This window comes from Saccoglossus kowalevskii, chromosome 16 (assembly GCF_978046115.1).
Source record: "Saccoglossus kowalevskii chromosome 16, keSacKowa6.1, whole genome shotgun sequence".
In the NCBI taxonomy this organism is placed as follows: domain Eukaryota; kingdom Metazoa; phylum Hemichordata; class Enteropneusta; family Harrimaniidae; genus Saccoglossus; species Saccoglossus kowalevskii.
Genome location: NC_140656.1, coordinates 5,372,759 through 5,400,212, shown reverse-complemented (window position 1 = coordinate 5,400,212; position 27,454 = coordinate 5,372,759). Strand labels below are relative to the sequence as shown.

The window sequence follows — 27,454 nt, the reverse complement described above, 5'->3', positions numbered from 1 at the left end:
ACTGACTAATGTGTGTTGTGGAATGACTGCCCCATTCCTTATATCGGTTACATGTACCTGTAAGAACAAGCTGAACGAGTAAATCAGAAAATTTACAACTTTTTCTCATGCCAGAGTAATAAAATTAATTATGATATATACAGACACCAGTTTATTCAGTGAGATTACACGTACATGTCATAAAGATGTTTTTACATCATATTACTATTTTAGGTGTGCATGTCTCAGAATAAATTTTTTAATCTCTAAAAATAATTATATAATTTAATTAAAAAATAATTATCACAGACCCTATTATCCATTCCTGACTGTCAATATTCATCACTTTTCAAAATGGTTATAAATCAGTTAATAGTATGTCAACTTCACTATTTAAGCAGACTCTTGTTTTCATGCAATAATGGGCAGTGCAGACTTTATTTTAGCTCTGCTGTCGACTTTGTTGAGTGTATGTTGTTCATGTCAACTTTTTACATTTTCAACTTCTTCTTGAAAACTACAATTCTTATTGCTTTGATACTTGGTGTATATATACCCTGGGCAGACCTCTCTAAGATTTGTTCATTTTATGACGATATCTTTAATTCTCTAATTTTGACGAATATTTTTGTAATTTTTGTGGATAAGTGATGTTTTCCGATTTTTTGAGTCTGAGTGCTTTGATATTATATATATATGTACTACATGTGGACCGCTTTCAGATTTGTTACTTTTGTAATGATATCCTCAATTTTCAATGAATATTTTTGTTGAAAAGTGATATTTTCAAATTCTTGTTGAAAACAGCAAGCATAAATAAACTGTCCAAAAATGAAATACACATTTCGTGGTACGTGTAATCTTGAAAAGAAATAAATAGACAAGGTGGTTAGCGTGACATGGATGCTTGTAGTCCAGTTACACATAGAAGAACAACATGCAAACGTAGAAACCTATTACCGTAGTAAGCAGATTTTCAGATGAAAATGACTAAGATTTCTTAACATGAACAAATAATGGTGGATTTGTTTAAACTGTTCACATAAACACAGGGAAAACATTGAATGTTGGTGAGTGACAAACACAGCCTTGTTCGTATCCTCTTGTACTGACCTCAAGCAGTACAGACAATAACAAAGCTGCATGTGTTACTGATCGACCAATAAAAATACAGCATTTCAGGCAGTATACAATATAATACTACTTAATATATAGTTAATGAGGTTATCGATTCCACCTGTTTATCAATTTTTTTTTTCAAGATTATTTCTCGAACATAAAATCATAATATCAAACTATTAACAATCTTAACCATTTATTACAAATTCTCAGTCCTTATTAAGTAATAAACCTTATTAGTTTAGGAGGACCTGTTTTGTAGAAAACTACATTTGCACATTTATTCTGTAATATTTTAGACATTGTTATATGAAATAACAGAATGATAATTGACTTAGCTTTTTGACATTTCTATTAACCTCTTGAATGCCGTGCATATGTGCATGAATGCTGAGTGATCGTGACATTTTAAAGACTTGTACACATGTGTGGAGTAAATGATTGAACCTAGTCTACTTATTGATACATGTGGTCAGTATAGCACGTAGCATGTTTATGATTCTGAGTTTCAAAGAGACCGCTTTTATATCAGTTGTTATACATAGAAAACAAGGTAATACCTGTAGGTGGTTTCTGTTCACTGTCAGATCTCATGAATGGTATGAAAGGCATACTACCAAACATTTGGCAAAAATCAAACATATATAGCTCAATGTCAAAAATTATGCTGATCTTTGAGAGGGCAATATTGCGTTACCCTTATTCTATAAAAATTGACCATCATTCAAATGTGTATAGCACATTATTAGGCGTGAAAATACTCCCAAAATTTCACATTTGTTGAATCATATGCGATGTTTTGACGTTGATATCTGTTTTTATGTACGATTTCATTCCTAGCATGAGATCTGGCAGTGAACAGAAAATGTTCTACTAAATAACAATAAGCTACAAAAGAAAATAGAAATAACATTTTTTTTTTTTGACAATTGGATTAATGGTTGACCCAACATACATTACAGCAATTCTCTTCACCCTGGCTAGTACAAATGCAAAGTACAATTGCTGTAAAAGTTGTTGATTATCAATCAGACCCATGTGTTGTTGAATTATATTGTGTAGTGCTCAAAGTTCACAGATTACTCTTGCTTCATTGTGTACTGAAAGGAATATTTTTTTTAAAATCATTCCATGAAAAATAGAACAGCATTCATGGTGAGGACAGATTATTGTCATTTATTTGCTTCCAAAATTCTAAAATTGCATTTTTTTCAATTTTTTTTTTTTTTTTTTTTTCATATTATGTTCCTTCTTAGGCTGATGGTTCAATGCTAATTTAGGCTTTAGATGAGAACAAAACACCCTTGAGGAAAAGGTTAAGAGATGGCAGGAAAAATTAATCATCCCTCACAATCAAAAACCATTCACATACACACAAAAAAATACTTTTTTAAGTTACCTGCGTTGCTTATTAGTTATAGTTCTATACATTAAATGTGTAAATCAAGTTTTGCCTTGAGTTAATGATTGAGATGGCTTCTTACAAAGCTCATATCTATCATGCTGAGTTGACCTACAACTGTGATAGGCCAAGAATGTCAATAACCAATCAGAATGTCATGTGGTAACTGCTGACAGTTACCAATATGTTCTAATACTGGACACCACCACAATACATTGTGGGAGTGAATTTCATGATTATCGAAGTTGAAGTATGGTAAAAACCTATGGCATATATGGTGTTTGGCTGGAAAAGTGCATTATTATATAGTGAAAACAAGTATTAAAATACTTTAAACAACTTTCAAAATGATAACAGTTGATGTGTATTTTACCTACTTGCAAAATTTTTTGTTTTTGTCTTAGTACAGACATAGTTATAATCTCTGCCTAAGCCGTGAAGCATCGCAAAAATATGCTTGAAATTGTGTTTTGACACGGTTTTTGCTTTTCTAGATACAAGTGAGGCATCTTGTGTGTATTGCCAAACTTTTTTGTAATCATCGACTTTTAGCAGTAAAGATTTCACCTTAATTTTGTATGCTAAAAGGCCGATCTTAAAACTAATTAATTTAATAAAGTCAATCGTAAAACTAATTATTCAAAACTTGTTTATTGCAGACTGCAAATACAATGGAGTATGTTATAGAGGCTGCCAATGTACCCGAGATGAGAGTATGGCTAAATATAATAAAAGATTGTATTAAAAAAGATACAGAGTATAACAAAATTACACCACGGTAAGTTGACCATTATATGCATGTTATATAATTATACCTGAGACTATGGCTAAATATAACAAAATAACACCACAGTGCAGTGTATAACAGAAATATAGCACAGTACATTTGCTAAAATATCTGACCTGAGTGTGATTAAATTAATAATTTAAAGATTATCATAGTAAGGTTTACAATCAAGCTTGGCATAATGGATTGCACCACATGTATTCTCTATCTGTTTCTCTGAGTCTAAATTATTATCCCAAACCTTTTTTTTTAAGAGCTGTGGTCATTCATGTTTGAATTTTGTGTAAAAAAGCAAATGTATTTATACATGTCTACATAGGGACCTTTAAGCGTAATCTGAAATTCTTTAAAAATATCAATGAACATAAAGTATAGACTGGGACTATGTCATTTACAATGATTTATTTTCTTAGATATTAAGATATCATTGAACATAGACTAGACAATATTGAACTCATTTGCTTGCATTATAGAGAAAAACCACCTGCTGGTCCTTCAGCATCTTCATCCACATCATCGTCACGACCAGCTGGACGCCTACAGCCAGTATCAGTAAACAGTCGACAGCCCATGCTGTTGGACAACCAAACATATCGTAAGTTTATTTATCAAGACAAATACACAGTCTGCAAATCCATTGCCTAGTCGGGTGTTATAGGGCTAATACCACCAGATACCACCATTGTGTTGGGTTGGGCATTGGACATGTATGTTCAGGTACCACCATTGTGTTGGGTTGGGCATTGGATATGTATGTTCAGATACCACCATTGTGGCATGGGTGGGCATTGGATATGTATGTTCAGATACCACCATTGTGTTGGGTTGGGCATTGTATATGTATGTTCAGGTACCACCATTGTGTTGGGTTGGGCATTGTATATGTATGTTCAGGTACCACCATTGTGTTGGGTTGGGCATTGGATATGTATGTTCAGATACCACCATTGTGTTGGGTTGGGCATTGGATATGTATGTTCAGATACCACCATTGTGTTGGGTTGGGCATTTAACATGTATGTTCAGGTACCACCATTGTGTTGGGTTGGGCATTGGATATGTATGTTCAGATACCACCATTGTGTTGGGTTGGGCATTGTATATGTATGTTCAGATACCACCATTGTGTTGGGTTGGGCATTGTATATGTATGTTCAGATACCACCATTGTGTTGGGTTGGGCATTGGACATGTATGTTCAGGTACCACCATTGTGTTGGGTTGGGCATTGGATATGTATGTTCAGATACCACCATTGTGTTGGGTTGGGCATTGTATATGTATGTTCAGATACCACCATTGTGTTGGGTTGGGCATTGGATATGTATGTTCAGATACCACCATTGTGGCATGGGTGGGCATTGGATATGTATGTTCAGATACCACCATTGTGTTGGGTTGGGCATTGTATATGTATGTTCAGGTACCACCATTGTGTTGGGTTGGGCATTGTATATGTATGTTCAGGTACCACCATTGTGTTGGGTTGGGCATTGGATATGTATGTTCAGATACCACCATTGTGTTGGGTTGGGCATTGGATATGTATGTTCAGATACCACCATTGTGTTGGGTTGGGCATTTGACATGTATGTTCAGATACCACCATTGTGTTGGGTTGGGCATTGGATATGTATGTTCAGGTACCACCATTGTGTTGGGTTGGGCATTGGATATGTATGTTCAGATACCACCATTGTGTTGGGTTGCGCATTGTATATGTATGTTCAGTTACCACCATTGTGTTGGGTTGCGCATTTGACATGTATGTTCAGGTACCACCATTGTGTTGGGTTGCGCATTGGATATGTATGTTCAGGTACCACCATTGTGGCATGGGTGGGCATTGGACATGTATGTTCAGGTACCACCATTGTGTTGGGTTGCGCATTGGATATGTATGTTCAGATACCACCATTGTGTTGGGTTGGGCATTGTATATGTATGTTCAGCTACCACCATTGTGTTGGGTTGCGCATTTGACATGTATGTTCAGCTACCACCATTGTGTTGGGTTGCGCATTGGATATGTATGTTCAGGTACCACCATTGTGGCATGGGTGGGCATTGGACATGTATGTTCAGGTACCACCATTGTGCCATGGGTGGGCATTGGACATGTATGTTCAGCTACCACCATTGTGGCATGGGTGGGCATTGGACATGTATGTTCAGCTACCACCATTGTGCCATGGGTGGGCATTAGACATGTATGTTCAGGTACCACCATTGTGCCATGGTCGGGCATTGTATATGTATGTTCAGGTACCACCATTGTGTTGGGTTGGGCATTGTATATGTATGTTCAGGTACCACCATTGTGTTGGGTTGGGCATTGGATATGTATGTTCAGATACCACCATTGTGTTGGGTTGGGCATTGGATATGTATGTTCAGATACCACCATTGTGTTGGGTTGGGCATTTGACATGTATGTTCAGATACCACCATTGTGTTGGGTTGGGCATTGGATATGTATGTTCAGGTACCACCATTGTGTTGGGTTGGGCATTGGATATGTATGTTCAGATACCACCATTGTGTTGGGTTGGGCATTGTATATGTATGTTCAGTTACCACCATTGTGTTGGGTTGCGCATTTGACATGTATGTTCAGGTACCACCATTGTGTTGGGTTGCGCATTGGATATGTATGTTCAGGTACCACCATTGTGGCATGGGTGGGCATTGGACATGTATGTTCAGGTACCACCATTGTGTTGGGTTGCGCATTGGATATGTATGTTCAGATACCACCATTGTGTTGGGTTGGGCATTGTATATGTATGTTCAGCTACCACCATTGTGTTGGGTTGCGCATTTGACATGTATGTTCAGCTACCACCATTGTGTTGGGTTGCGCATTGGATATGTATGTTCAGGTACCACCATTGTGGCATGGGTGGGCATTGGACATGTATGTTCAGGTACCACCATTGTGTTGGGTTGCGCATTGGATATGTATGTTCAGATACCACCATTGTGTTGGGTTGCGCATTGGATATGTATGTTCAGGTACCACCATTGTGGCATGGGTGGGCATTGGACATGTATGTTCAGGTACCACCATTGTGTTGGGTTGGGCATTTGACATGTATGTTCAGCTACCACCATTGTGTTGGGTTGCGCATTGGATATGTATGTTCAGGTACCACCATTGTGGCATGGGTGGGCATTGGACATGTATGTTCAGGTACCACCATTGTGTTGGGTTGCGCATTGGATATGTATGTTCAGATACCACCATTGTGTTGGGTTGCGCATTGGATATGTATGTTCAGGTACCACCATTGTGGCATGGGTGGGCATTGGACATGTATGTTCAGCTACCACCATTGTGCCATGGGTGGGCATTAGACATGTATGTTCAGGTACCACCATTGTGCCATGGGTGGGCATTGGACATGTATGTTCAGCTACCACCATTGTGGCATGGGTGGGCATTGGACATGTATGTTCAGCTACCACCATTGTGCCATGGGTGGGCATTAGACATGTATGTTCAGCTACCACCATTGTGCCATGGTCGGGCATTAGACATGTATGTTCAGGTACCACCATCGTGGCATGGGTGGACATTGGACATGTATGTTCAGCTACCACCATTGTGCCATGGGTGGGCATTAGACATGTATGTTCAGCTACCACCATTGTGCCATGGTCGGGCATTGGACATGTATGTTCAGATACCACCATTGTGTTGGGTTGGGCATTTGACATGTATGTTCAGGTACCACCATTGTGGCATGGGTGGGCATTGGACATGTATGTTCAGCTACCACCATTGTGCCATGGGTGGGCATTAGACATGTATGTTCAGGTACCACCATTCTGCCATGGGTGGGCATTGGACATGTATGTTCAGCTACCACCATTGTGGCATGGGTGGGCATTGGACATGTATGTTCAGCTACCACCATTGTGCCATGGGTGGGCATTAGACATGTATGTTCAGCTACCACCATTGTGCCATGGTCGGGCATTGGACATGTATGTTCAGGTACCACCATTGTGCCATGGGTAGGCATTGGACATGTATGTTCAGATACCACCATTGTGTTGGGTTGGGCATTTGACATGTATGTTCAGGTACCACCATTGTGGCATGGGTGGGCATTGGACATGTATGTTCAGGTACCACCATTGTGTTGGGTTGCGCATTGGATATGTATGTTCAGATACCACCATTGTGTTGGGTTGCGCATTGGATATGTATGTTCAGGTACCACCATTGTGGCATGGGTGGGCATTGGACATGTATGTTCAGCTACCACCATTGTGCCATGGGTGGGCATTGGACATGTATGTTCAGCTACCACCATTGTGCCATGGGTGGGCATTGGACATGTATGTTCAGCTACCACCATTGTGCCATGGGTGGGCATTGGACATGTATGTTCAGGTACCACCATTGTGCCATGGGTGGGCATTAGACATGTATGTTCAGGTACCACCATTGTGCCATGGGTGGGCATTGGACATGTATGTTCAGCTACCACCATTGTGCCATGGGTGGGCATTAGACATGTATGTTCAGCTACCACCATTGTGCCATGGTCGGGCATTGGACATGTATGTTCAGGTACCACCATCGTGGCATGGGTGGACATTGGACATGTATGTTCAGCTACCACCATTGTGCCATGGGTGGGCATTAGACATGTATGTTCAGCTACCACCATTGTGCCATGATCGGGCATTGGACATGTATGTTCAGATACCACCATTGTGTTGGGTTGGGCATTTGACATGTATGTTCAGGTACCACCATTGTGGCATGGGTGGGCATTGGACATGTATGTTCAGCTACCACCATTGTGCCATGGGTGGGCATTAGACATGTATGTTCAGGTACCACCATTGTGCCATGGGTGGGCATTGGACATGTATGTTCAGCTACCACCATTGTGGCATGGGTGGGCATTGGACATGTATGTTCAGCTACCACCATTGTGCCATGGGTGGGCATTAGACATGTATGTTCAGCTACCACCATTGTGCCATGGTCGGGCATTGGACATGTATGTTCAGGTACCACCATTGTGCCATGGGTAGGCATTGGACATGTATGTTCAGATACCACCATTGTGTTGGGTTGGGCATTTGACATGTATGTTCAGGTACCACCATTGTGGCATGGGTGGGCATTGGACATGTATGTTCAGCTACCACCATTGTGCCATGGGTGGGCATTAGACATGTATGTTCAGCTACCACCATTGTGCCATGGGTAGGCATTGGACATGTATGTTCAGCTACCACCATTGTGCCATGGGTAGGCATTGGACATGTATGTTCAGCTACCACCATTGTGCCATGGGTGGGCATTAAACATGTATGTTCAGCTACCACCATTGTGTTAGGGTGGGCATTAGACATGTATGTTCAGCTACCACCATTGTGCCATGTCTGGGCATTAGACATGTATGTTCAGGTACCACCATTGTGTCATGGTCGGGCATTAGACATGTATGTTCAGCTACCACCATTGTGGCATGGGTGGGCATTAGACATGTATGTTCAGCTACCACCATTGTGTTAGGGTGGGCATTGGACATGTATGTTCAGGTACCACCATTGTGCCATGTCTGGGCATTAGACATGTATGTTCAGGTACCACCATTGTGTCATGGTCGGGCATTAGACATGTATGTTCAGCTACCACCATTGTGGCATGGGTGGGCATTAGACATGTATGTTCAGCTACCACCATTGTGCCATGTCTGGGCATTAGACATGTATGTTCAGGTACCACCATTGTGTCATGTCTGGGCATTAGACATGTATGTTCAGGTACCACCATTGTGTCATGGGTGGGCATTGGACATGTATGTTCAGGTACCTCCATTGTGCCATGGGTGGGCATTAGACATGTATGTTCAGCTACCACCATTGTGTCATGGGTGGGCATTGGACATGTATGTTCAGGTACCACCATTGTGTTAGGGTGGAAAAGTTTGAACATGATCGGTCAAGCTTGACCGATCATGTTCAAACTTTTCACTTACATCATATATCGTATTACAAAAATGCTCATGTATTTGTTTGGTGACCATTTTAATGTTAAACACCAAATGCATTCTTGACTCATCTTCTTTTGGAGCCAGGCCACTGATGCCCTGTAAAATTAGTTCATTTGATTATGATGTGAAAAGAATCACAGTATGTCTCTGTACATAGTAAACAACCAGCTTATTAAGGTAGAGATGCAGTCCACCTGACAGGTATTTTAATTAGTTAATTAGAAAACCGAGATGACCTCCTTTGTCCACAAAACTATATATTTTCGGAAAGCTTATTGTATGAATTGTAAATTTTTTTTTTTTTTTTATGGACACTTTAGTTTGAAATATGCACAAAAATGTGCTTTTTTGGTCAAAAGTGATTTAAAAAAAATTGGCTTCTAAACCATGCTTTTGTTTCCTGTCAAAATTAGTTTATGGGTACATCTACTATGAAGAAAGTGCCGTCTTGAAAACTGTCTACCAGTTGTCAATTTTGCAGGGCAGCAGCTCAAATTTCACTACTTCAAGTTTATGCATAAATTAACATATAGGCTAGTTGTCTGTACGATTGTTGTAACACTGTTCAACCAGAAACAATGCCCTGACGGCGTTTTGAAGATAAACACATTGTCAATCTTTTGTGAAAATTTAAACACAAAAGGTCAAAGCGTCTAGGAGCTGTTTCTTTTTAAAGTTCTGGGATGTGCACTAAAAAGAAGCTGAGATAATTGCTAATTTGCATAACAATTCACTCAGTGAGAAGTTTGCTTATGCTCATAATTAAAATGGCTGTAACAGTTCCAAATTTAAATGTATTATCGTTCTGTTAAAAGTTAAATATGGAGATCCCGTCATTTTTTTTTCACCATGTTTCTTTTTTCATTATTTATGTACAGCCTTGCTAAATCTTGCTAAGTATTCAAAAGAGAGAATGTTTTCACCTGTTATCTATATTTTAAAATCGGTTTTTTGAGTATGTTCCACTATTCACAATTCTACAAAATTTTAACAGTCTATAGCTGTTTGGATAATAAAAAGCAAAAGTAAGTGCTCACGACCCAGCATCTCTACCTTAAACTGAATGAATAGTATGCTTAACCAGTCTCTATGTTCTGCAATTTTTCTATGGAAATTTAAAAAAAAATGATTATAAGGTCATTTAGTTAGGGCACTCTCTGGTGGTGTGATGTGGATATCTTTTGTTTTTATATCATCACAACCAACCTAGAATTTTATTTTCTACATCCAATAATGGGAACGCAACCAGGCAGTTAACCAGGCACCTGTCTGCCTGTCATTCTATACAGGTATTCCACATTGCAGACAGGTGAAAATTTTGATTTGCACGCACAATTTCTGCAAACCTGTCATCTTTTGATTGAAAATTTCTACTTTTTACGAAATAGCTATAATCAATCAATAAAAAAATAGACAAGTTTGTGGCCATCAACTACTGTCTTGCATTTCAATATTGATTTTAGACAACTTTCATCCACCATGTCTCTTCTTCACAGCTGCTGCAGGAGGAGTTGGCCAAGTAGGCGGAGACAAACCAACAGCACATGTGCCACCAAACTCTGCATTATTCTTGCCAATGAATAACATCACTCCACCTGGAACACCACCCCAGTTACCACCTAGAAAGCCTGCAGATATGAGACAGAGATTGTCAAGTGGTGCCTCGGACATACAGGCTTCATATAGACCAGATTCTCCAGCCGGTTAGTATCAACACATAGAATCTTCATTTGGTTTTGCACTACTGTATTTCCTTTCCTTTGTTAGATGAGCATTCAATTAGAAGTGCACATAAACCCAAAATTGCTGACTGATTTATTTTTAAATTGATTTTTACTGGAGACTTATACATTATTTTACAATAATAATTTATTTTGTTTTAGTGTCTACAGGAGATCCACTTGATTGGCCAGGGCCAGCTGGTTACGAGGGATTCCATGATGCGGCCGGGGGTGACCATCCCTTGGCCGGATATCCCTGGTTTCATGGCACACTCTCACGCATAGATGCTGCACAGTTAGTCTTGAAAGGTGGTCCAATGAGTCATGGAGTATTCTTAGTAAGACAAAGTGAAACTCGGAGGGGCGAATACGTACTTACATTTAATTTTCAAGGTAGAGCAAAGGTGAGCATTTCGGTTGTTAGACCTGATTTATTTGCCAATTTTTTTTTGGGGGGGGGGGCTAACTGTGACATGCATAAAATAGAAAAATACAATGTATGACCCTTTAATGGTGCCTCATACATCAGATCACATGGCAGTGCTGTATCATTCATATATTTTTTGTTGCATCAAGAGTGGATTAATATAAGGGCAGGTGATCTACTAAACACCATATTAAAATCATGCGATGTGACTGGGATTTCACAATAACTGTTTTCTTGTGACATTTCTAATTCACTCCACAGTTATCGCTGTTTTTAACAAGTAATGACATGATTATATATCGCCTACTAAATTTTTCTGGTCATAGGTCGAGTTTGGGTCAGAGGTCAAATTTAGGATACATCTAGCATTACTGCTATATAAGGTCATCATCCGAATATGTATATTTGTTTCACAGCATCTGCGTATGTCATTGAACGGTGAAGGGCAGTGTCGTGTACAACATCTTTGGTTTCAGACCATATTTGACATGCTAGAACACTTTCGCTCACATCCAATCCCGCTGGAATCAGGGGGAACATCTGACGTCACTTTGACTAATTTTGTTGTGAATGTACCATCACCAGAAAGAGCTATCGTAAGTGCTCCGGCAACTCCCAGTTCAGTGCAGGATCCTAATCTCATACCACAGCTGCAACAAGCTCTGTCTGTTCCCGGTTACGCAGGAATGCCACTATCTGAACTAACATCCACCAGAGGTAACAGTGGATCACATAGCCTCCACAATTCTACAGACAATGGACTAAACCAAATAACTACATTTGGCGGATCTGTGCGCGTGCGCTCAAACTCAGCGGGAAGCGACAGCAGTCGACAGTCAAGTCATGGAAACCAGGGAAGAGCTGTGGAAAATATGTACTCATTTGTATGAATATCACATTGGAATGGAACTTGTTATATATTTGTACAAAGACCGAAGATAGCTGCTCCTTCAGTGATGATTTTATCTATACGTAAATAAACTTTTAAAATATGATATACTTGCATTGATATAACTTGTAGTGGTTCACTTTTAAAAATAATAATGTTTTTCATGTACCTATAATAGAATATTCAAGCCTAAATCTTTTATTTTATGAAAGTGTCAACATCTTTTGTGATGTGAATTGATGCATTAATATTTGCAATCACTTTTATTTGACCCTTTGAATTCCCAAGTCAACTTTTGCAAAATGTACCCACATAATATTTGTTCATATTTTTGAAAAGTTTTGTTCAAAACCCATGTCTTTTAAGGCAATTATGTTTATATGGTTCAAAATTAATAACAATCTATAGACAAATTCATAGAAATATGTCAAATATTACACCATAGTTTTGGCAGAAAAGATATATCGTTCAAAGGGTTAATGCAGAAAGTAGTGTGACATTTGCAGATGTGTAATGACTGGCAAATCTGTCGATACTGAATCAGGTATCAAAATATTAAAGCAGTTGGATTTATGTCCCGTGAGAATAAACGTTTATTCGTCACCTAAAAACACCACTCACTATTTTTCACAAATTTTTTTTTTTTAGATAAAAAACAGCATTTAAGTGTTCACCCCAGGAAAACTGTGTAGTGCTATGGCTTATTGGCATAACAATAGTATGTTAATTACTAATAGTTTATTCATTGGTCAGAGAGTCCACATTTGTAGTACCGGGTTTCGACTACAATATTGATCTGGGCAAAATTGTGTTCAGAAAACCTTTAACTTTTATGACCCATTTCTTGAAGTCTTTTCTAATTTTCAGTAACTTAGGTGGTATGCATATTAACATAATATGTGATTGTATGAACGTAGCACAATTCTGTTTGTCCTGGTGGTAACAGTTACTGCTGGTTATACTGCCCAATATAAGGTACAATTTAGTAAGTAATGAACAGTTTTAAGAGGATTTTTTTTTTAATATAAATATTAACATTGTGGTTGATATATTTTAAAACAGTGCCCTCAGTGTTGAGTGAAAACATATTGTTATATTTTGTATGGAGCAAGACATGTTTCTCCAACAATATGTTGAATCTAAAACCAACTGAATATTGTTATGACTTTTGGTTATGTAACCTTGAAAGAAAGAAAAAATACACCAAATTGTATAGGGGTGAATATTGTTATGACTTTTGGTTATGTAACCTTGAAAGAAAGAAAAAATACACCAAATTGTATAGGGGTGAATATTCTGTTCAGGTAAGTTACACAAGTAATAAATTAAGGGTTATAATTTTCTGTTCTGAAAATGTCTTCTAAGAATTGACACTAACGAGAAAACTTTTTTTTGTCTTAAGAAACTCATTTATTCAATGACAACTAACAAAAGGATGTAAATTTATATATTCTCTGAAATGTGTTTAGGAAATCCCAAAGTTTACTGCAATACCACACCCAATTTCCTGAATACTACCCACCAACCCCAACTACCACCACCCCTGGAATATTTTAATTCTATGCAAAATTAGTTTTAGTCTAGTATTCATATTGCTTTTCAGATGATTTGCCAAGATTGTTATGCAACATGTTTGTATCAGGCACTGTTGATCAGTGCCATTCCAATATACTTATTGTGAGTTTGTAAATTAGGTCATATTTGCATTATTAGGACAGTATTTCCATATTAGGCAATTACCATATTAGGAGAGTGCTATCTTAGGACATTTCTATATGGCAGATTATTTCCATATAAGGCTATTTCTATGAAAGGATTTTTTCATATTAGGAAATTTCCATACAATGTATTAGGAAATTCCCATATAAGGATAGTTCTATATTAGGAAAGTACCATATAAGGACATTTCTATATTAAGAGAGTGCCATAATGTGAATCCATTAATTATTCACTGGTTTTGAATTTTACTATTTTCACTGATACTCTACATAAACATGTGAAATTAAAAATAGAAATTATTATTTCCCTGGCAAATTCATGAACTTAAAAAGCCAGCGAATTTACCTTGGATCATCAAAATAGTGAAAATAAATGGTTTTAAATAATATGAATGTTTCTCCAAATATTTCCAGTAGTGCCAAGCAATAAGTATGCCAAAGTAATTATTAGGTTATGTTTTGCATGAAGAAAATAAAGTCAAATCATTGTCTGCCACCTGGGGGCGATGTTTGTGGGAGACTTAAAGAGGCAGTGTGTTTTTATTAGACTGGCCCAGCCATGGCAGTTTTATAATTGTCTTTCTTGAATCGTTGTCAGACATGAAATTACCATGACTGGTCAATTCTGCAACATATCTATTAATATCACTTATTCATGATATGCAGTGATGTTATGGAACCTGGGAGTAGAACACTTCCATAAAAGGCAAATAGGCATGCACTTGAAATGATTTGACTAGATACTAATGATTCTACACGCCGGGCCACGCGTGCATTATAGTTGCGTAGAACAGATCAGACCAAAAGCTGTCTTTCTGATTGGTTGGCAGCTTACAAGTCATGCTACTCATTAGCATATTTATCACCTTATAAAATGAGGTGATAACTATAGAGGGTGCAGCAGAATGGACCAGTCATGGTAATTTTGTGTCAATGTGAGAGATTTTACAAACTTGTTCTAAAGGAATTCAGTATATAAAATGATAAAATTGCCACGACTGGATCAGTCTATGTTTTTATGAGCGTATTTAAATAATTGAAAACCTGTAATTCACCTTTACATACAGGTAAATGAATAAAAAACAAATCTTTATTTCTTCAAACAAATACTGCTATATTAGCAACCAAAACTATTTTTTTTACACTATGATAAATCAAGATGGAATAATTATTCAAACATGCTCATTGTTCACATTACCCCTTCATTGAAATGTTTCATTCTTTGCAGTATAAATTCTACTAAACCCAACTCTCAAATAAATAAGGCTATTCAGAGCTCTGGCAGTGGTTTATGATAATTATGATCTGTCCAAGTTATATGATGGTAATGATGGTAACATAACGGTTTCTATCATGACATGAGTCAGATATGGTAATGTAACATAATGGTTTCCATCATGACACGAGTCAGATATGGTAATGTAACATAACGGTTTCTATCATGACATGAGTCAGATATGGTAATGTAACATAACGGTTTCCATCATGACATGAGTCAGATATGATGATGTATTGTAATGGTTTCCATCATGACATGAGTCAGATATGGTGGTGTATTGTGATGGTTTCTATCATGACACGAGTCAGATATGATGATGTATTGTAATGGTTTCCATCATGACATGAGTCAAATATGGTGGTGTAAAGTTATGGTTTCCATCATGACACGAGTCAGATATGGTGATGTATTGTGATGGTTTCTATCATGACATGAGTCAGATATGGTGGTGTAAAATGATGGTTTCCATCATGACACGAGTCGAATATGATGATGTATTGTGATGGTTTCTATCATGACACGAGTCGAATATGATGATGTATTGTGATGGTTTCTATCATGACACGAGTCAGATATGGTGATGTATTGTGATGGTTTCTATCATGACATGAGTCAAATATGGTGATGTAATGTGATGGTTTCTATCATGACATGAGTCAGATATGGTGATGTAACTTAACGGTTTCTATCATGACATGAGTCAGATATGGTAATGTAACATAACGGTTTCCATCATGACACGAGTCGGATATGATGATGTATTGTGATGGTTTCTATCATGACATGTGTCATATATGGTAATGTAACATAACGGTTTCCATCATGACACGAGTCAGATATGATGATGTATTGTGATGGTTTCTATCATGACAGGAGTCGAATATGATGATGTATTGTGATGGTTTCTATCATGACATGCGTCATATATGGTAATGTAACATAACGATTTCCATCATGACACGAGTCGAATATGTTGATGTAATGTGATGGTTTCTATTATGACATGCGTCAGATATGGTGATGTAATGTGATGGTTTCTATCATGACATGTGTCAGATATGGTGGTGTAAAGTGATGGTTTCTATCATGACATGAGTCGGATATGGTGGTGTAATGTGATGGTTTCTATCATGACATGCGTCATATGTGGTAATGTAACATAACGGTTTTCATCATGACATGCGTCATATATGGTAATGTAACATAACGGTTTCCATCATGACACGAGTCAGATATGATGATGTATTGTGATGGTTTCTATCATGACATGAGTCAGATATGATGATGTATTGTGATGGTTTCTATCATGACATGTGTCAGATATGGTGGTGTAAAGTGATGGTTTCTATCATGACATGTGTCAGATATGGTGGTGTAATGTGATGGTTTCTATCATGACATGAGTCAGATATGGTGATGTAATGTAATGGTTTCTATCATGACATGAGTCATATGTTGATGTAATGTGATGGTTTCTATCATGACATGAGTCAGATATGGTGATGTAGTGTAATGGTTTCTATCATGACATAAGTCAGATATGGTGATGTAATGTGATGGTTTCCATCATGACATGAGTCAGATATGGTGATGTGATGGTTTCCATCATGACATGAGTCAGATATGGTGATGTGATGTGATGGTTTCTATCATGACATGAGTCAGATATGGTGATGTAATGTGATGGTTTCTATCGTGACATGAGTCAGATATGGTGATGTAATGTGATGGTTTCTATCATGACATGAGTCAGATATGGTGTAATGTGATGGTTTCTATCATGACATGAGTCAGATATGGTGATGTAATGTAATGGTTTCTATCATGACATGAGTCAGATATGGTGATGTAATGTGATGGTTTCTATCATGACATGAGTCAGATATGGTGTAATGTGATGGTTTCTATCATGACATGAGTCAGATATGGTGATGTAATGTAATGGTTTCTATCATGACATGAGTCAGATATGGTGATGTAATGTGATGGTTTCTATCATGACATGCGTCAGATATGGTGGTGTAAAATGATGGTTTCTATCATGACATGAGTCGGATATGGATGATGACACTAAAGCATTGGAGCATTCTGATTGTACAAGATGGTGTACCAATCCATTCATTCTTTTATTGTATTGCTTAAAACTATTAAGAGGCCATATTTCAATTGAAGAAAATTAATTTGTATTTACTATTATAGAAATTCTGCCAAGCAGTATATATTTGTTCTATTTTTATAAGATTTATCGTGCATTTTGATTATCTTGTTCTTTTTACCTTCTGTAACGCGCTGTATTATTACTGTAGCAGATCTTGTTCTTATTTACTGTATCAGATGTCATCATTACTGTCATCATTACTTTAACAATGGTTATCAATAATTTAGTAGTTCCTGTCATTACTGTAGCTGTTCTTATTGTTACTGTAGTAGTTCCTATCATTACTGTAGCAGTTCATGTCATTACTGTAGCAGTTCATGTCATTACTGTAGCAGTTCATGTCATTACTGTAGCAGTTCATATCATTACTGTAGCAGTTCCTATCTTTACTGTAGCAGTTCATGTCATTACTGCAGCAGTTCCTATTGTTACTGCAGCAGTTCCTGTCATTACTGTAGCAGTTCCTGTCATTACTGTAGCACTGTAGCAGTTTGTATCGTTACTGCAACAGTTCATATCGTTACTGTAACAGTTCATGTAGCAGTTCCTGTCATTACTATAGCAGTTCCTGTTATTACTGTAGCACTGTAGCAGTTTGTATCGTTACTGCAACAGTTCATATCGTTACTGTAACAGTTCATGTTATTACTGTAACAGTTCCTATCGTTATTGTAGCAGTTCATGTTGTTACTGCAGCAGTTGATATCGTTACTGCAGTAGTTCCTATCGTTCCTGTAGCAGTTCACATCGTTACTGTAGTAGCTCATATCGTTTCTGTAGCAGTTCATATTGTTAATGTAGTGGTTCATATTTCAGTTCCTATCGTTACTGAAGTAGTTGCTATTGTTACTTACTGTTGTAGTTCTTATCGTTACTGTAGCAGTTCCTATTGTTACTGCAACAGTTCTCTTCGTTACTGCAGCTGTTCCTATTTTTACTGCAGCAGTTCCTATCGTTCCTTCAGCAGTTCCTATCGTTGCTGCAGCAGTACCTATCGCTACTGCAGCAGTTTGTATTTTTACTACAGCAGTTCCCATCGTTCCTTCAGCAGTTCTTATCGTTGCTGCAGCAGTTCCTATTTTTACTGCAGTAGTTCCTATCGTTACTGCAGCAGTTCCCTTCATTACTGCAGCAGTTCCCTTCGTTACTGCAGCAGTTCCCTTCGTTACTGCAGCAGTTCCCTTCATTACTGCAGCAGTTCCCTTCGTTACTGCAGCAGTTCCTATCATTACTGCAGCAGTTCTGTTGCTAGTGCAGCAGTTCCTATTTTTACTTCAGCAGTTCCTATCATTACTGCAGCAGTTCCTATCATTACTGTAGCAGTTTCTATCGTTACTGTAGCAGTTTGTATTGTTACCGATATATACCGTAAACTGGTAAGTAAATGTGTCTAGAAGTGTTTGCAATTTCCTGAGAGTTTGCAAGGACTTTGCAAAAATCATTTTTTCACTGCTACAGTATTTCTTGAATTTCCATGATTTGCTAAATTTGTATAAATTAAATCTGTTTAATATAATTAAATGTGTTCCATACACCATTTCGTACACCATTAAAGTTTGATGGTTTGATAAATTTAATGATGGATTAAAGTTACAAAAATTCATTTAATTTTCACTGATAAAACATTTCGTGATGGTTAATTTTCACACAAAATTAAACCATTTGTCATACCAAGATAGCATCAAGTAAAATGGTTATCAAGTTATTAGTGGTTTGAAACTTGGCCGATTCCAGGGATACCGGGGTCTCAAGAAAAGATGTTTTACAGTTTACAGGTTTACATTTACTGTACCTCTCATATTGTTATTATCTTTCACTCACAGGCATTACCTTTCCTATTGGGCATTGGGGAAAGGTACAAAATGAAAAACAAATTAATTCTGTATTTATATTTTAGAAGAGTTAGACACACACATGCTCAAATTGAATCACTGTTCCAATGATAATCAAACATGGTTTTCTGGCAGTTGCATATTTTGTAATATAAATGAGTTTTGTAAACCTCACTCCTAGGTTTAGAGATCTAAATTGAATTGACATGTTGCAATGTACTTAATAATTACATAATGTCAAGTATATTTACCCCACCTTTTAATTTTATAAAAATGTGTCCAGTCATCGTTTCTACAGAAAAGTAGATAAATCATCAATGTGGTTTAATTACCATGTCAACCAAAGCACTAGAGTTTTCATGACTCGTGTTTTCTATGATTTGTTTATATCATTTTTTTTCAAAATTTGATCAAATATGTATTTATTTACACAAAAGTGGATCATGTGCAGTTACGTTGACCACTGCCCTGGTTGGGTTGGCCCCCACAAATTATATTGCAAAGGATTCAATTTCACAAACATAGCATTAAAATATGAGAATGTTAGGTTGAAGTCTTTGCCTTGGTCACAAAGTGCCACCCAGATCTTGTTAAGAGTGAGAAAGACTTAGCCTTGTATTTGTTCTCAGTCTTCATCGCGTCCACTGCTCCCCTGACCTATGTAACCATGGTAACAATGGATGGGATAACTAGAGAGAATGGAGAGGCAAAGGCTCTCTTGTTCTCAACAAAACTCAGTTTTCATTTGTGTCCACTGTCTATTGACAATATTCCTTAATTACTTTGAGTTTTGTTTCTGTTACTTGAAGTTATTATTTTGCAACATAACTCCATAGTGCTGAATACATTTCCTTTTCTTCAAACTACTGCTTACTGTAAAACATGTCTTTTTAGCGAATTTAGCTAATCCGTAATTTTGCTAATTCTAGATTTCGCTAATTTTAAATTAAGTATATTCTCACCATTGACTAAAATTGGCTTCTATTAGTTTATACATTGTGTTAAATTTGCTAAAATGGCATGTAGCTATTTCAATACTTTTTACAGTATTGGCTACACAGCACTAATGGGTGTGTTACTTACCCTGGATGTATGGTTTTACAAAAGTCTAACCTCTTTGGGATATATTGTGGAATTGCAATGTATTGTATCAAGCTAATCAGTATCTCTGTGTTTGTCTTTTTCTACCGAATATGGTTGATATTTTAGAGTTATTATTAATTGTTAGAATTAATAACACTTGGTGTAATGTTTTTATTACAGAAATAAAGTATATTTAAATTATACCTATTATATGGGAATGCTATGAATTATGTATGTAAATTTATTTATAACTGTCCTTGAGAAATAGAGAAATAGTTAACAAATTTGGACCTTTGTTTTTTAAGTACAGGTATAGTTATTTGATTTCCACCATGCTTGGTTACGCAACTCATAGCTTGACCAGTATGTACATTTCTGAAAATCCACTTTTATTGTTTTTATGCAGATTAGTAAACTGCTACAGTTCTATTTGTATGGATATTGTAATCCACCATGGTTTTGGGTGGAAACTTGTTATAGTGGCTTGAAAAGTAAGACCAAAGAAAGCTGAAAAAATTGGAGGCATATGAAGTAAAAATAGGAAATATTTAAAATTAAATCAACTAATATAAGTCTGGTATTTGAGATGCACAATGTGAAAAACAATGTGACCCACAGTATTGAAGTTTATAATATTCACAGAAAACTATAACAAAAGGAGTAAACATTTGATTGTACATCTCTGGTTTGCAGTCTGATTTATTCCATAGTACCATAAGTTCAATTTAAATCTGAGTTTATTATATATCAGACATTGCCTAATTTATTCAAATTACATAATTATTATGGGTTGTTTTCAACCGCAAACTACTAGTAATCTCTTCTGTGTACCCAAAGGCATATACATACCACATTTCATTGAAATCTGACTAGTGATACTTGAGATCAGTAGAACAAAAAAAATGCATCATTAATACAAATTACAATGTATGTAATTAATATGTATTTTTTCAACCTTGAACTAATTAGTTTTCTGGAGTACTTTGAAATCTGATGTATCTGGAATATTCCACGCCATTTATGTTCCAAGTCCTATTGAATTGTGATGATTGTTTTCTGATATATCGGTATAAATGTGTAAATATAGTATGCTCAAATTTCAATCTATTTTCATTGTTCCAAGACACATATGTACTAAGTTTCAGTGAAATGCAATTATTGGTTTCAGGAATATTGGTTGAAAAGCTGATGCAAATTAGATAATTAATATGAATGGTTTCAACATCAAACTAATAATGTGTATAAGGCACATATTTACAAAGTTTTCTTGAAACCCAATGTTTGGTACTTGAGCTTATGATAAATCAAGCTGAAACACTATTATGCGAATTAAGTAATTAATAAGCACTGACCGGTTATTATCCTAAAACTAATTGGGTCTTTGTCTAGGAGCATCTATGTACCAAGTTTCATTGAAAAGAAATGATTAGTACTGTATAAAGCCGAAAATTTACTAATTATTATGCAAATTAGGTAATTATCATGCATACGGCTTTTAACCTGAACCTAATTAGAACTTCGCCTAATTCCAAGCATCTATGTACTAAGTTTCGTTAAAATGCAATGATGAGTATTGGAGGTATTGATGGAAACGCCAAAACTTGATTAATTATTATGCAAAATAGGTAATTAATAAACACAAATTTCACCCAAAAAATAATCAGGTCTGTGCATTGTCCCAGAGCAACAATGTACCAAGTTTCATTGAATACGACAATTGATTCTCGAGATAATGGTACAACAGACATGCATAACACACACACACACACAGACTGGGTAACCACAAATACTCCCATTGCATGCATCACACACGGGAGTCAAAAAGTTGGATGAAAACTTGTTGCCTGAAAATTTGGATGGATATGTGAAAATTGGTTTTGAAAGTTGATAAAATAGGATGGAAATTCGAATAATGAACGCATGTAATGATGTATTAGTCTTAATTGCTGAAAGTAATTCAGTCTATGTCATTGTGTCAGTGTTTGTATAAGAGTAAAAGTAAAGGGTATGAAACTGTTTAATAATAAAATGTGAACAAAACTATCACCACTAAACAAGTATCTTGAATTTTAGAAACACCATCTCGGCTTCTGATTTATTAAACACATTGTGGTCAACGGATGCACAGTAGAACCCGGGATGAACACTTGTTTCGATCTGTTCTGATATTGTACATGTCATTATTCCATGACTTTTTAGCTCCGCTGTCGACTTTGTCGAGCGGAGCTTATCATATGAGTGATTGTCCGTCGTCGTCCGTTGCCGTCGTCGTCCGTGTCAATGTTTTACTTTTTCGACTTCTTCTTGACAACTACAAGCCTAAATGCTTTGATACTTGGTGTATATGTACCTTGGGTAGACCTCTCTTAGGTTTGTTCATTTCATGTTGATATCTTTAATTCTCTAATTTTGGTGAATATTTTTGTCATTTTTGGTAAAAACTGATATTTTCGACTTCTTGTTAAAAACCGCAAGTGCAATTGCTTTGATATTACATATATAGGTACTACATGTGGACCTCTCTCCGATTTGTTCATTTTGTAATGATATCTTTAATTCTCTGATTTTGGTGAATATTTTTGCCATTTTTGGTAAAAACTGATATTTTCGACTTCTTGTTAAAAACCGCAAGTGCAAATGCTTTGATATTACATATATAGGTACTACATGTGGACCTCTCTCAGATTTGTTCATTTTGTAATGATATCTTTAATTGTCTAATTTTGGTGAATATTTTTGTCATTTTTTGGTGAAAAGTGATATTTTCGACTTCTTGTTAAAAACCGCAAGTCCAATTGCTTTGATACTACATATATAGGTACTACATGTGGACCTCTCTCAGATTTGTTTGTTTTGTGATGATATCTTCAATTCTCTAATTTTGGTGAATATTTTTGTCATTTTTGGTAAAAAGTGATATTTTTGACTTCTTGTTAAAAACCGCAAGTCCGATTGCTTTGATATTACATATATAGGTACTACATGTGGACCTCTCTCAGATTTGTTCATTTTGTGATGATATCTTCAATTCTCTAATTTTGGTGAATATTTTTGTCATTTTTGGTAAAAAGTGATATTTTCGACTTCTTGTTGAAAACTGTAAGTCCGATTGCTTTGATATTACATATATAGGTACTACATGTGGACCTCTCTCAGATTTGTTCGTTTTGTGATGATATCTTCAATTCTCTAATTAATTTATTTTGGTGAATATTTTTGTAATGTTTGGTAAAAAGTGATATTTTCGACTTCTTGTTAAAAACTGTAAGTCCGATTGCTTTGATACTATTCATATTGTTCATTTTCTAATGATGTCTTCAGTTCTTTAATTGAAATGTGCATTGCTAACAGCGGAGCTATCTCAGCCGATAGGCTGCTTGTTCTTATTTCTTTTGCCTGAAAAGTCGGAAATATGTGTTCCCGGGCTATTGAAATGTTGTAAAATTCGCCCGAAATGTCGACACAACTTTAGAGCCGCCTGCTAAGTAGTAACAGGTAACTGGGAAGTTACAAAAGTTGATAGAAAGTGTTAAAGTTGGGCGAAAAGATTTAAGTTGAAAAAGATGGATGAAAAGTTAAAATATCTACCTGTAGGTAAAAAGTTGTATACAAATCGATGAAGAATGGTGGTAAGACGAAACAGGTGGAAATTCAATAATTGTAACAGGCCCGGAGAGACAAAAAACAGTTGGGTGGAAAGTTGTAAAAGTTGCCTAAAAAGTCAAAAAGATTAAAAAACAGTTGGGTGAAAAGTCAATAAAGGAAAGTTGAGTTGAGTTGAGTTAGGCTGAAAGTCGGAAAGTGTCACAGATGTGTCTCTAAAACAACAATCATTAAAACAAAATCAGGTAGCAACTGTAAATCCGAAATGAAAATAAATATACTATTATCAATATATGTACCAGTTTGAACGAAATTTATCTATGTATGACAAAAAGAAGAAGAAAGATGGAAATTCTGGATTTGACGACATGTTGGCTTCAAAATTGACGTCATTTGAATTAGATCATGGAACAAATGCATGTGTATACGTAATTACGTATTTAGGTTGATTTGAAAAACTTGGTTTTCAGTATTTCTGTCTGCCAATTTGTTATTTAACGGCATGTTTCACTTTGAGTTGCTCAGTACAAGATTGTGATGAGTTCGTCTGATTTATTTGATTTGCTGTCGGTTAAAGTTGCTGCGTCTTCTTTACTTTAAGCTGTTTAGTGAGCAAATGCAATATTGTAACGGCCACTAACTCTATGGAGTTATGTGGGTATATAATGCATCGCTGTTTTGTTTGAAAAACTATATTAATAATATGGGCGCTACAATCTGCTGTGCAAAATATCATCTACTTGTTTAGTCGGAGATTTTTCGTAAACAAACTCATGATTATGGTGAACATTATAGGGCGATAGTCGTCGCGCAGCACGTATTCGAATCTCTTGTAAACAAACAACGAAGGTTATGTACGTTGTTATAAGTCCATATCAAACAGGACACTGCACGACAACCACTGACATTTAACTATACAGGATCAACATAAGATATTTGTGGGGGTATGTAATTTGACAAAATTATTTTTATTATCGTTCCCTGTCCAATTTGTTGTTTAACGGAATCAAGTCATTTACTCTGGGTTGTTTAGTAAACAAAACAACATATTTTGAACGGGCTAAATGTAAAAATGAGGATGTATTTAATAATATACACATGTAGTATTGTATACTTTCTACTTTCGCAACCTAATCGCAGGTTTTTCGAAAAACGTCAAAAAAACACAAGAATTAGTAGAAATATTCCTGTTTTGGGAGGATTATCCATAGAAAATAATGTCTTTATTACAAAAATACTGAAAAATCGCGAGTTTTTGCCCTAGTTATTTTTTTATCGGCGAAAAACTGCGAACTCGGCAAATTTGGTTGCACAACTTCCCTCTATCATATACATCCAGCGACACCGATGCCAGCTGACTGTGCCCACAACCTCCATGATGGGCAGACCCCGGGAGCAGACACACATCTGGTACTAATAGTTCCGAAAAGTCAAAAATATCACCACAGACACACTTCTACAATTTGTGTGTACTAATAGAGCAAATATGCATTGTGACAAAGGCATTGAATATGCCCTACGTTTTAGTTATGTAAACTACACTTTCACCTTAGTTTTCTACAAAACTGCCTCTAGAAGGCGCTCTTCCCTGAATAAAATCACAAACCCGGTATTGCCTTTAGAGGGCGCTCATCACTGAATAATAACTCCCGGTACTTTAAACTGCACCATTTATAAGTGGATACTGTTATCCAAGTAGGCACCATGTATGGCAATCATCGACTTATCTGCTAAACTTTGCAAGCTGATAATTAAAATTCAGTGACATCAAATGATAGTGATTGTAGTACTGCAATCAGTTTCATATTCTCAATTTTATGCTGTACTGCAATCAGTTTTAAATTCTCAATTTTACATTATGAATTCCACTAGTATTATGGTACATTATAAATTTCAAATCAAAATGGCTGCAAGAGAGGTTTAACACATGGGGCGAAATCAGTTTCCATGGAAACAAGTTGGGCATCCCATCTTTATTTGAAGGGACTTAATGTTTGTTCAATTTTATTTTCCACTGTTTACACTTTTGTTTGGAGGGGGGGAGTTTAAATGTTAAACTAAGACTTCAATTGCTGTGCACATAGCCCCCTAGCCATGTTCATCATGTTCATGCAATGAACACTTCTATACAATGCATCCACAGAACGACCAAGTCGCAACATATCACATTCACGTAATGAACATTTCCATACATGTGCATCCACAAAACTACTGAGTCGCAACGTATCACATTCACGAAATGAACATTTCCATACATGTGCATCCACAAAATTACCGAGTCGCAACAAGCATTTTAAAACCTTTCTTACTCAGAGACGTCTTTATTGTTGACAACACTTTCTCATAACATATATAAACAGCGAGTAAGGCAACAATGCTGTATAGAAAATATGGGGGGGTAAAGGCAAAGTGAGTAGTCTGCAGACACTACCAAGTTACATATTTAAAATTACATTTACAGGGAGGTATCTATATAGAGTACTTAATGCTGTGCATAGTCGACAATCTTGGTGTATTAAAGTAGTGTATTAGAAATCTAAGGTTGCATATTAGTTTAGTACTTTGTGATCATCAAGTCAAATTTGAAAATAGCGCCGTGTTCAGCCAAGCTAGAAAAGTCACAAGGACAATAGCAAAAATCTTTGATTTTGCCATGGAAAATACCTGCAATTCTTTACGATAGAATACTGTAAAACATGCTACATTTTAGCGAATTTGACTCAACACATGAGTTAACTGAATCTTAATTTAGCTAAAATGCCAATAATCTCATTGTGAGAATATACTTTATTTTAAATTAGCGACATCTTGAATTAGCGAAATTACAGATTAGCTAAATTAGCTAAAATAACCTGCTACCTAAAAAGACATGTTTTACAGTAGTTTGGCTGAGCATGAAGTTATTCTCAAAAAAAAGTTTATTGGTATAGGTTTATATTAAATTACTTTTATACATGGTAATGATGTTAGTCTGCTGTACAGTGATAATATAGCTATGGCTAAATAATCTAAATATGCAAATCAGCAAACTACTTCAATAAATATAACATGATGTTGGGATTCATTGCATTGTTCTTAGTATGAATACAGATAAATTCTAAAAGGAATGTACTACATAATAATGATGCAAAGACAATTCAAAATACACTTCCAGTATTGCTTTGTCTCTTATAAAAGTGTTGTATTGCATCGACTGATTCACATTTGTTGAATAAATCAAGAATGTAGTTTTAAAAAAGGCTCAAGATGTATACCACAGTAAATGGCATAGATTGTCTGTCCTTCACAGAAGAACTCTGAGAGTTTCTTGTACCCTTATTTAACTGTCTACAGAAACGCCCCATCCTTGCTGGATGGTTTTGACAGAATATTTTACGTTTTAAAAAAAAGTTTCACATCCCTGATTGATCGGCTTATTTATTGCCAAGACAAAG

The 27,454-nt window shown here is 36.3% G+C and overlaps 1 protein-coding gene across 1 annotated transcript in view; it reads left to right on the top strand.

Annotated features, from left to right (window-relative positions):
* Window positions 1-20,624, top strand: part of LOC100374613 (SH2B adapter protein 1-like) — a 38,834-nt gene extending 18,210 nt beyond the window's left edge. The window contains exons 3-7 of the mRNA XM_006813300.3: window positions 3,160-3,278; window positions 3,761-3,882; window positions 10,807-11,013; window positions 11,194-11,435; window positions 11,875-20,624. Of these exons, the coding sequence (XP_006813363.1) occupies window positions 3,160-3,278; window positions 3,761-3,882; window positions 10,807-11,013; window positions 11,194-11,435; window positions 11,875-12,348 (1,164 nt within the window). The 3' untranslated portion in view covers window positions 12,349-20,624. The remainder of the gene's footprint in view (window positions 1-3,159; window positions 3,279-3,760; window positions 3,883-10,806; window positions 11,014-11,193; window positions 11,436-11,874) is intronic.
* Window positions 20,625-27,454: the final 6,830 nt, after the last annotated feature.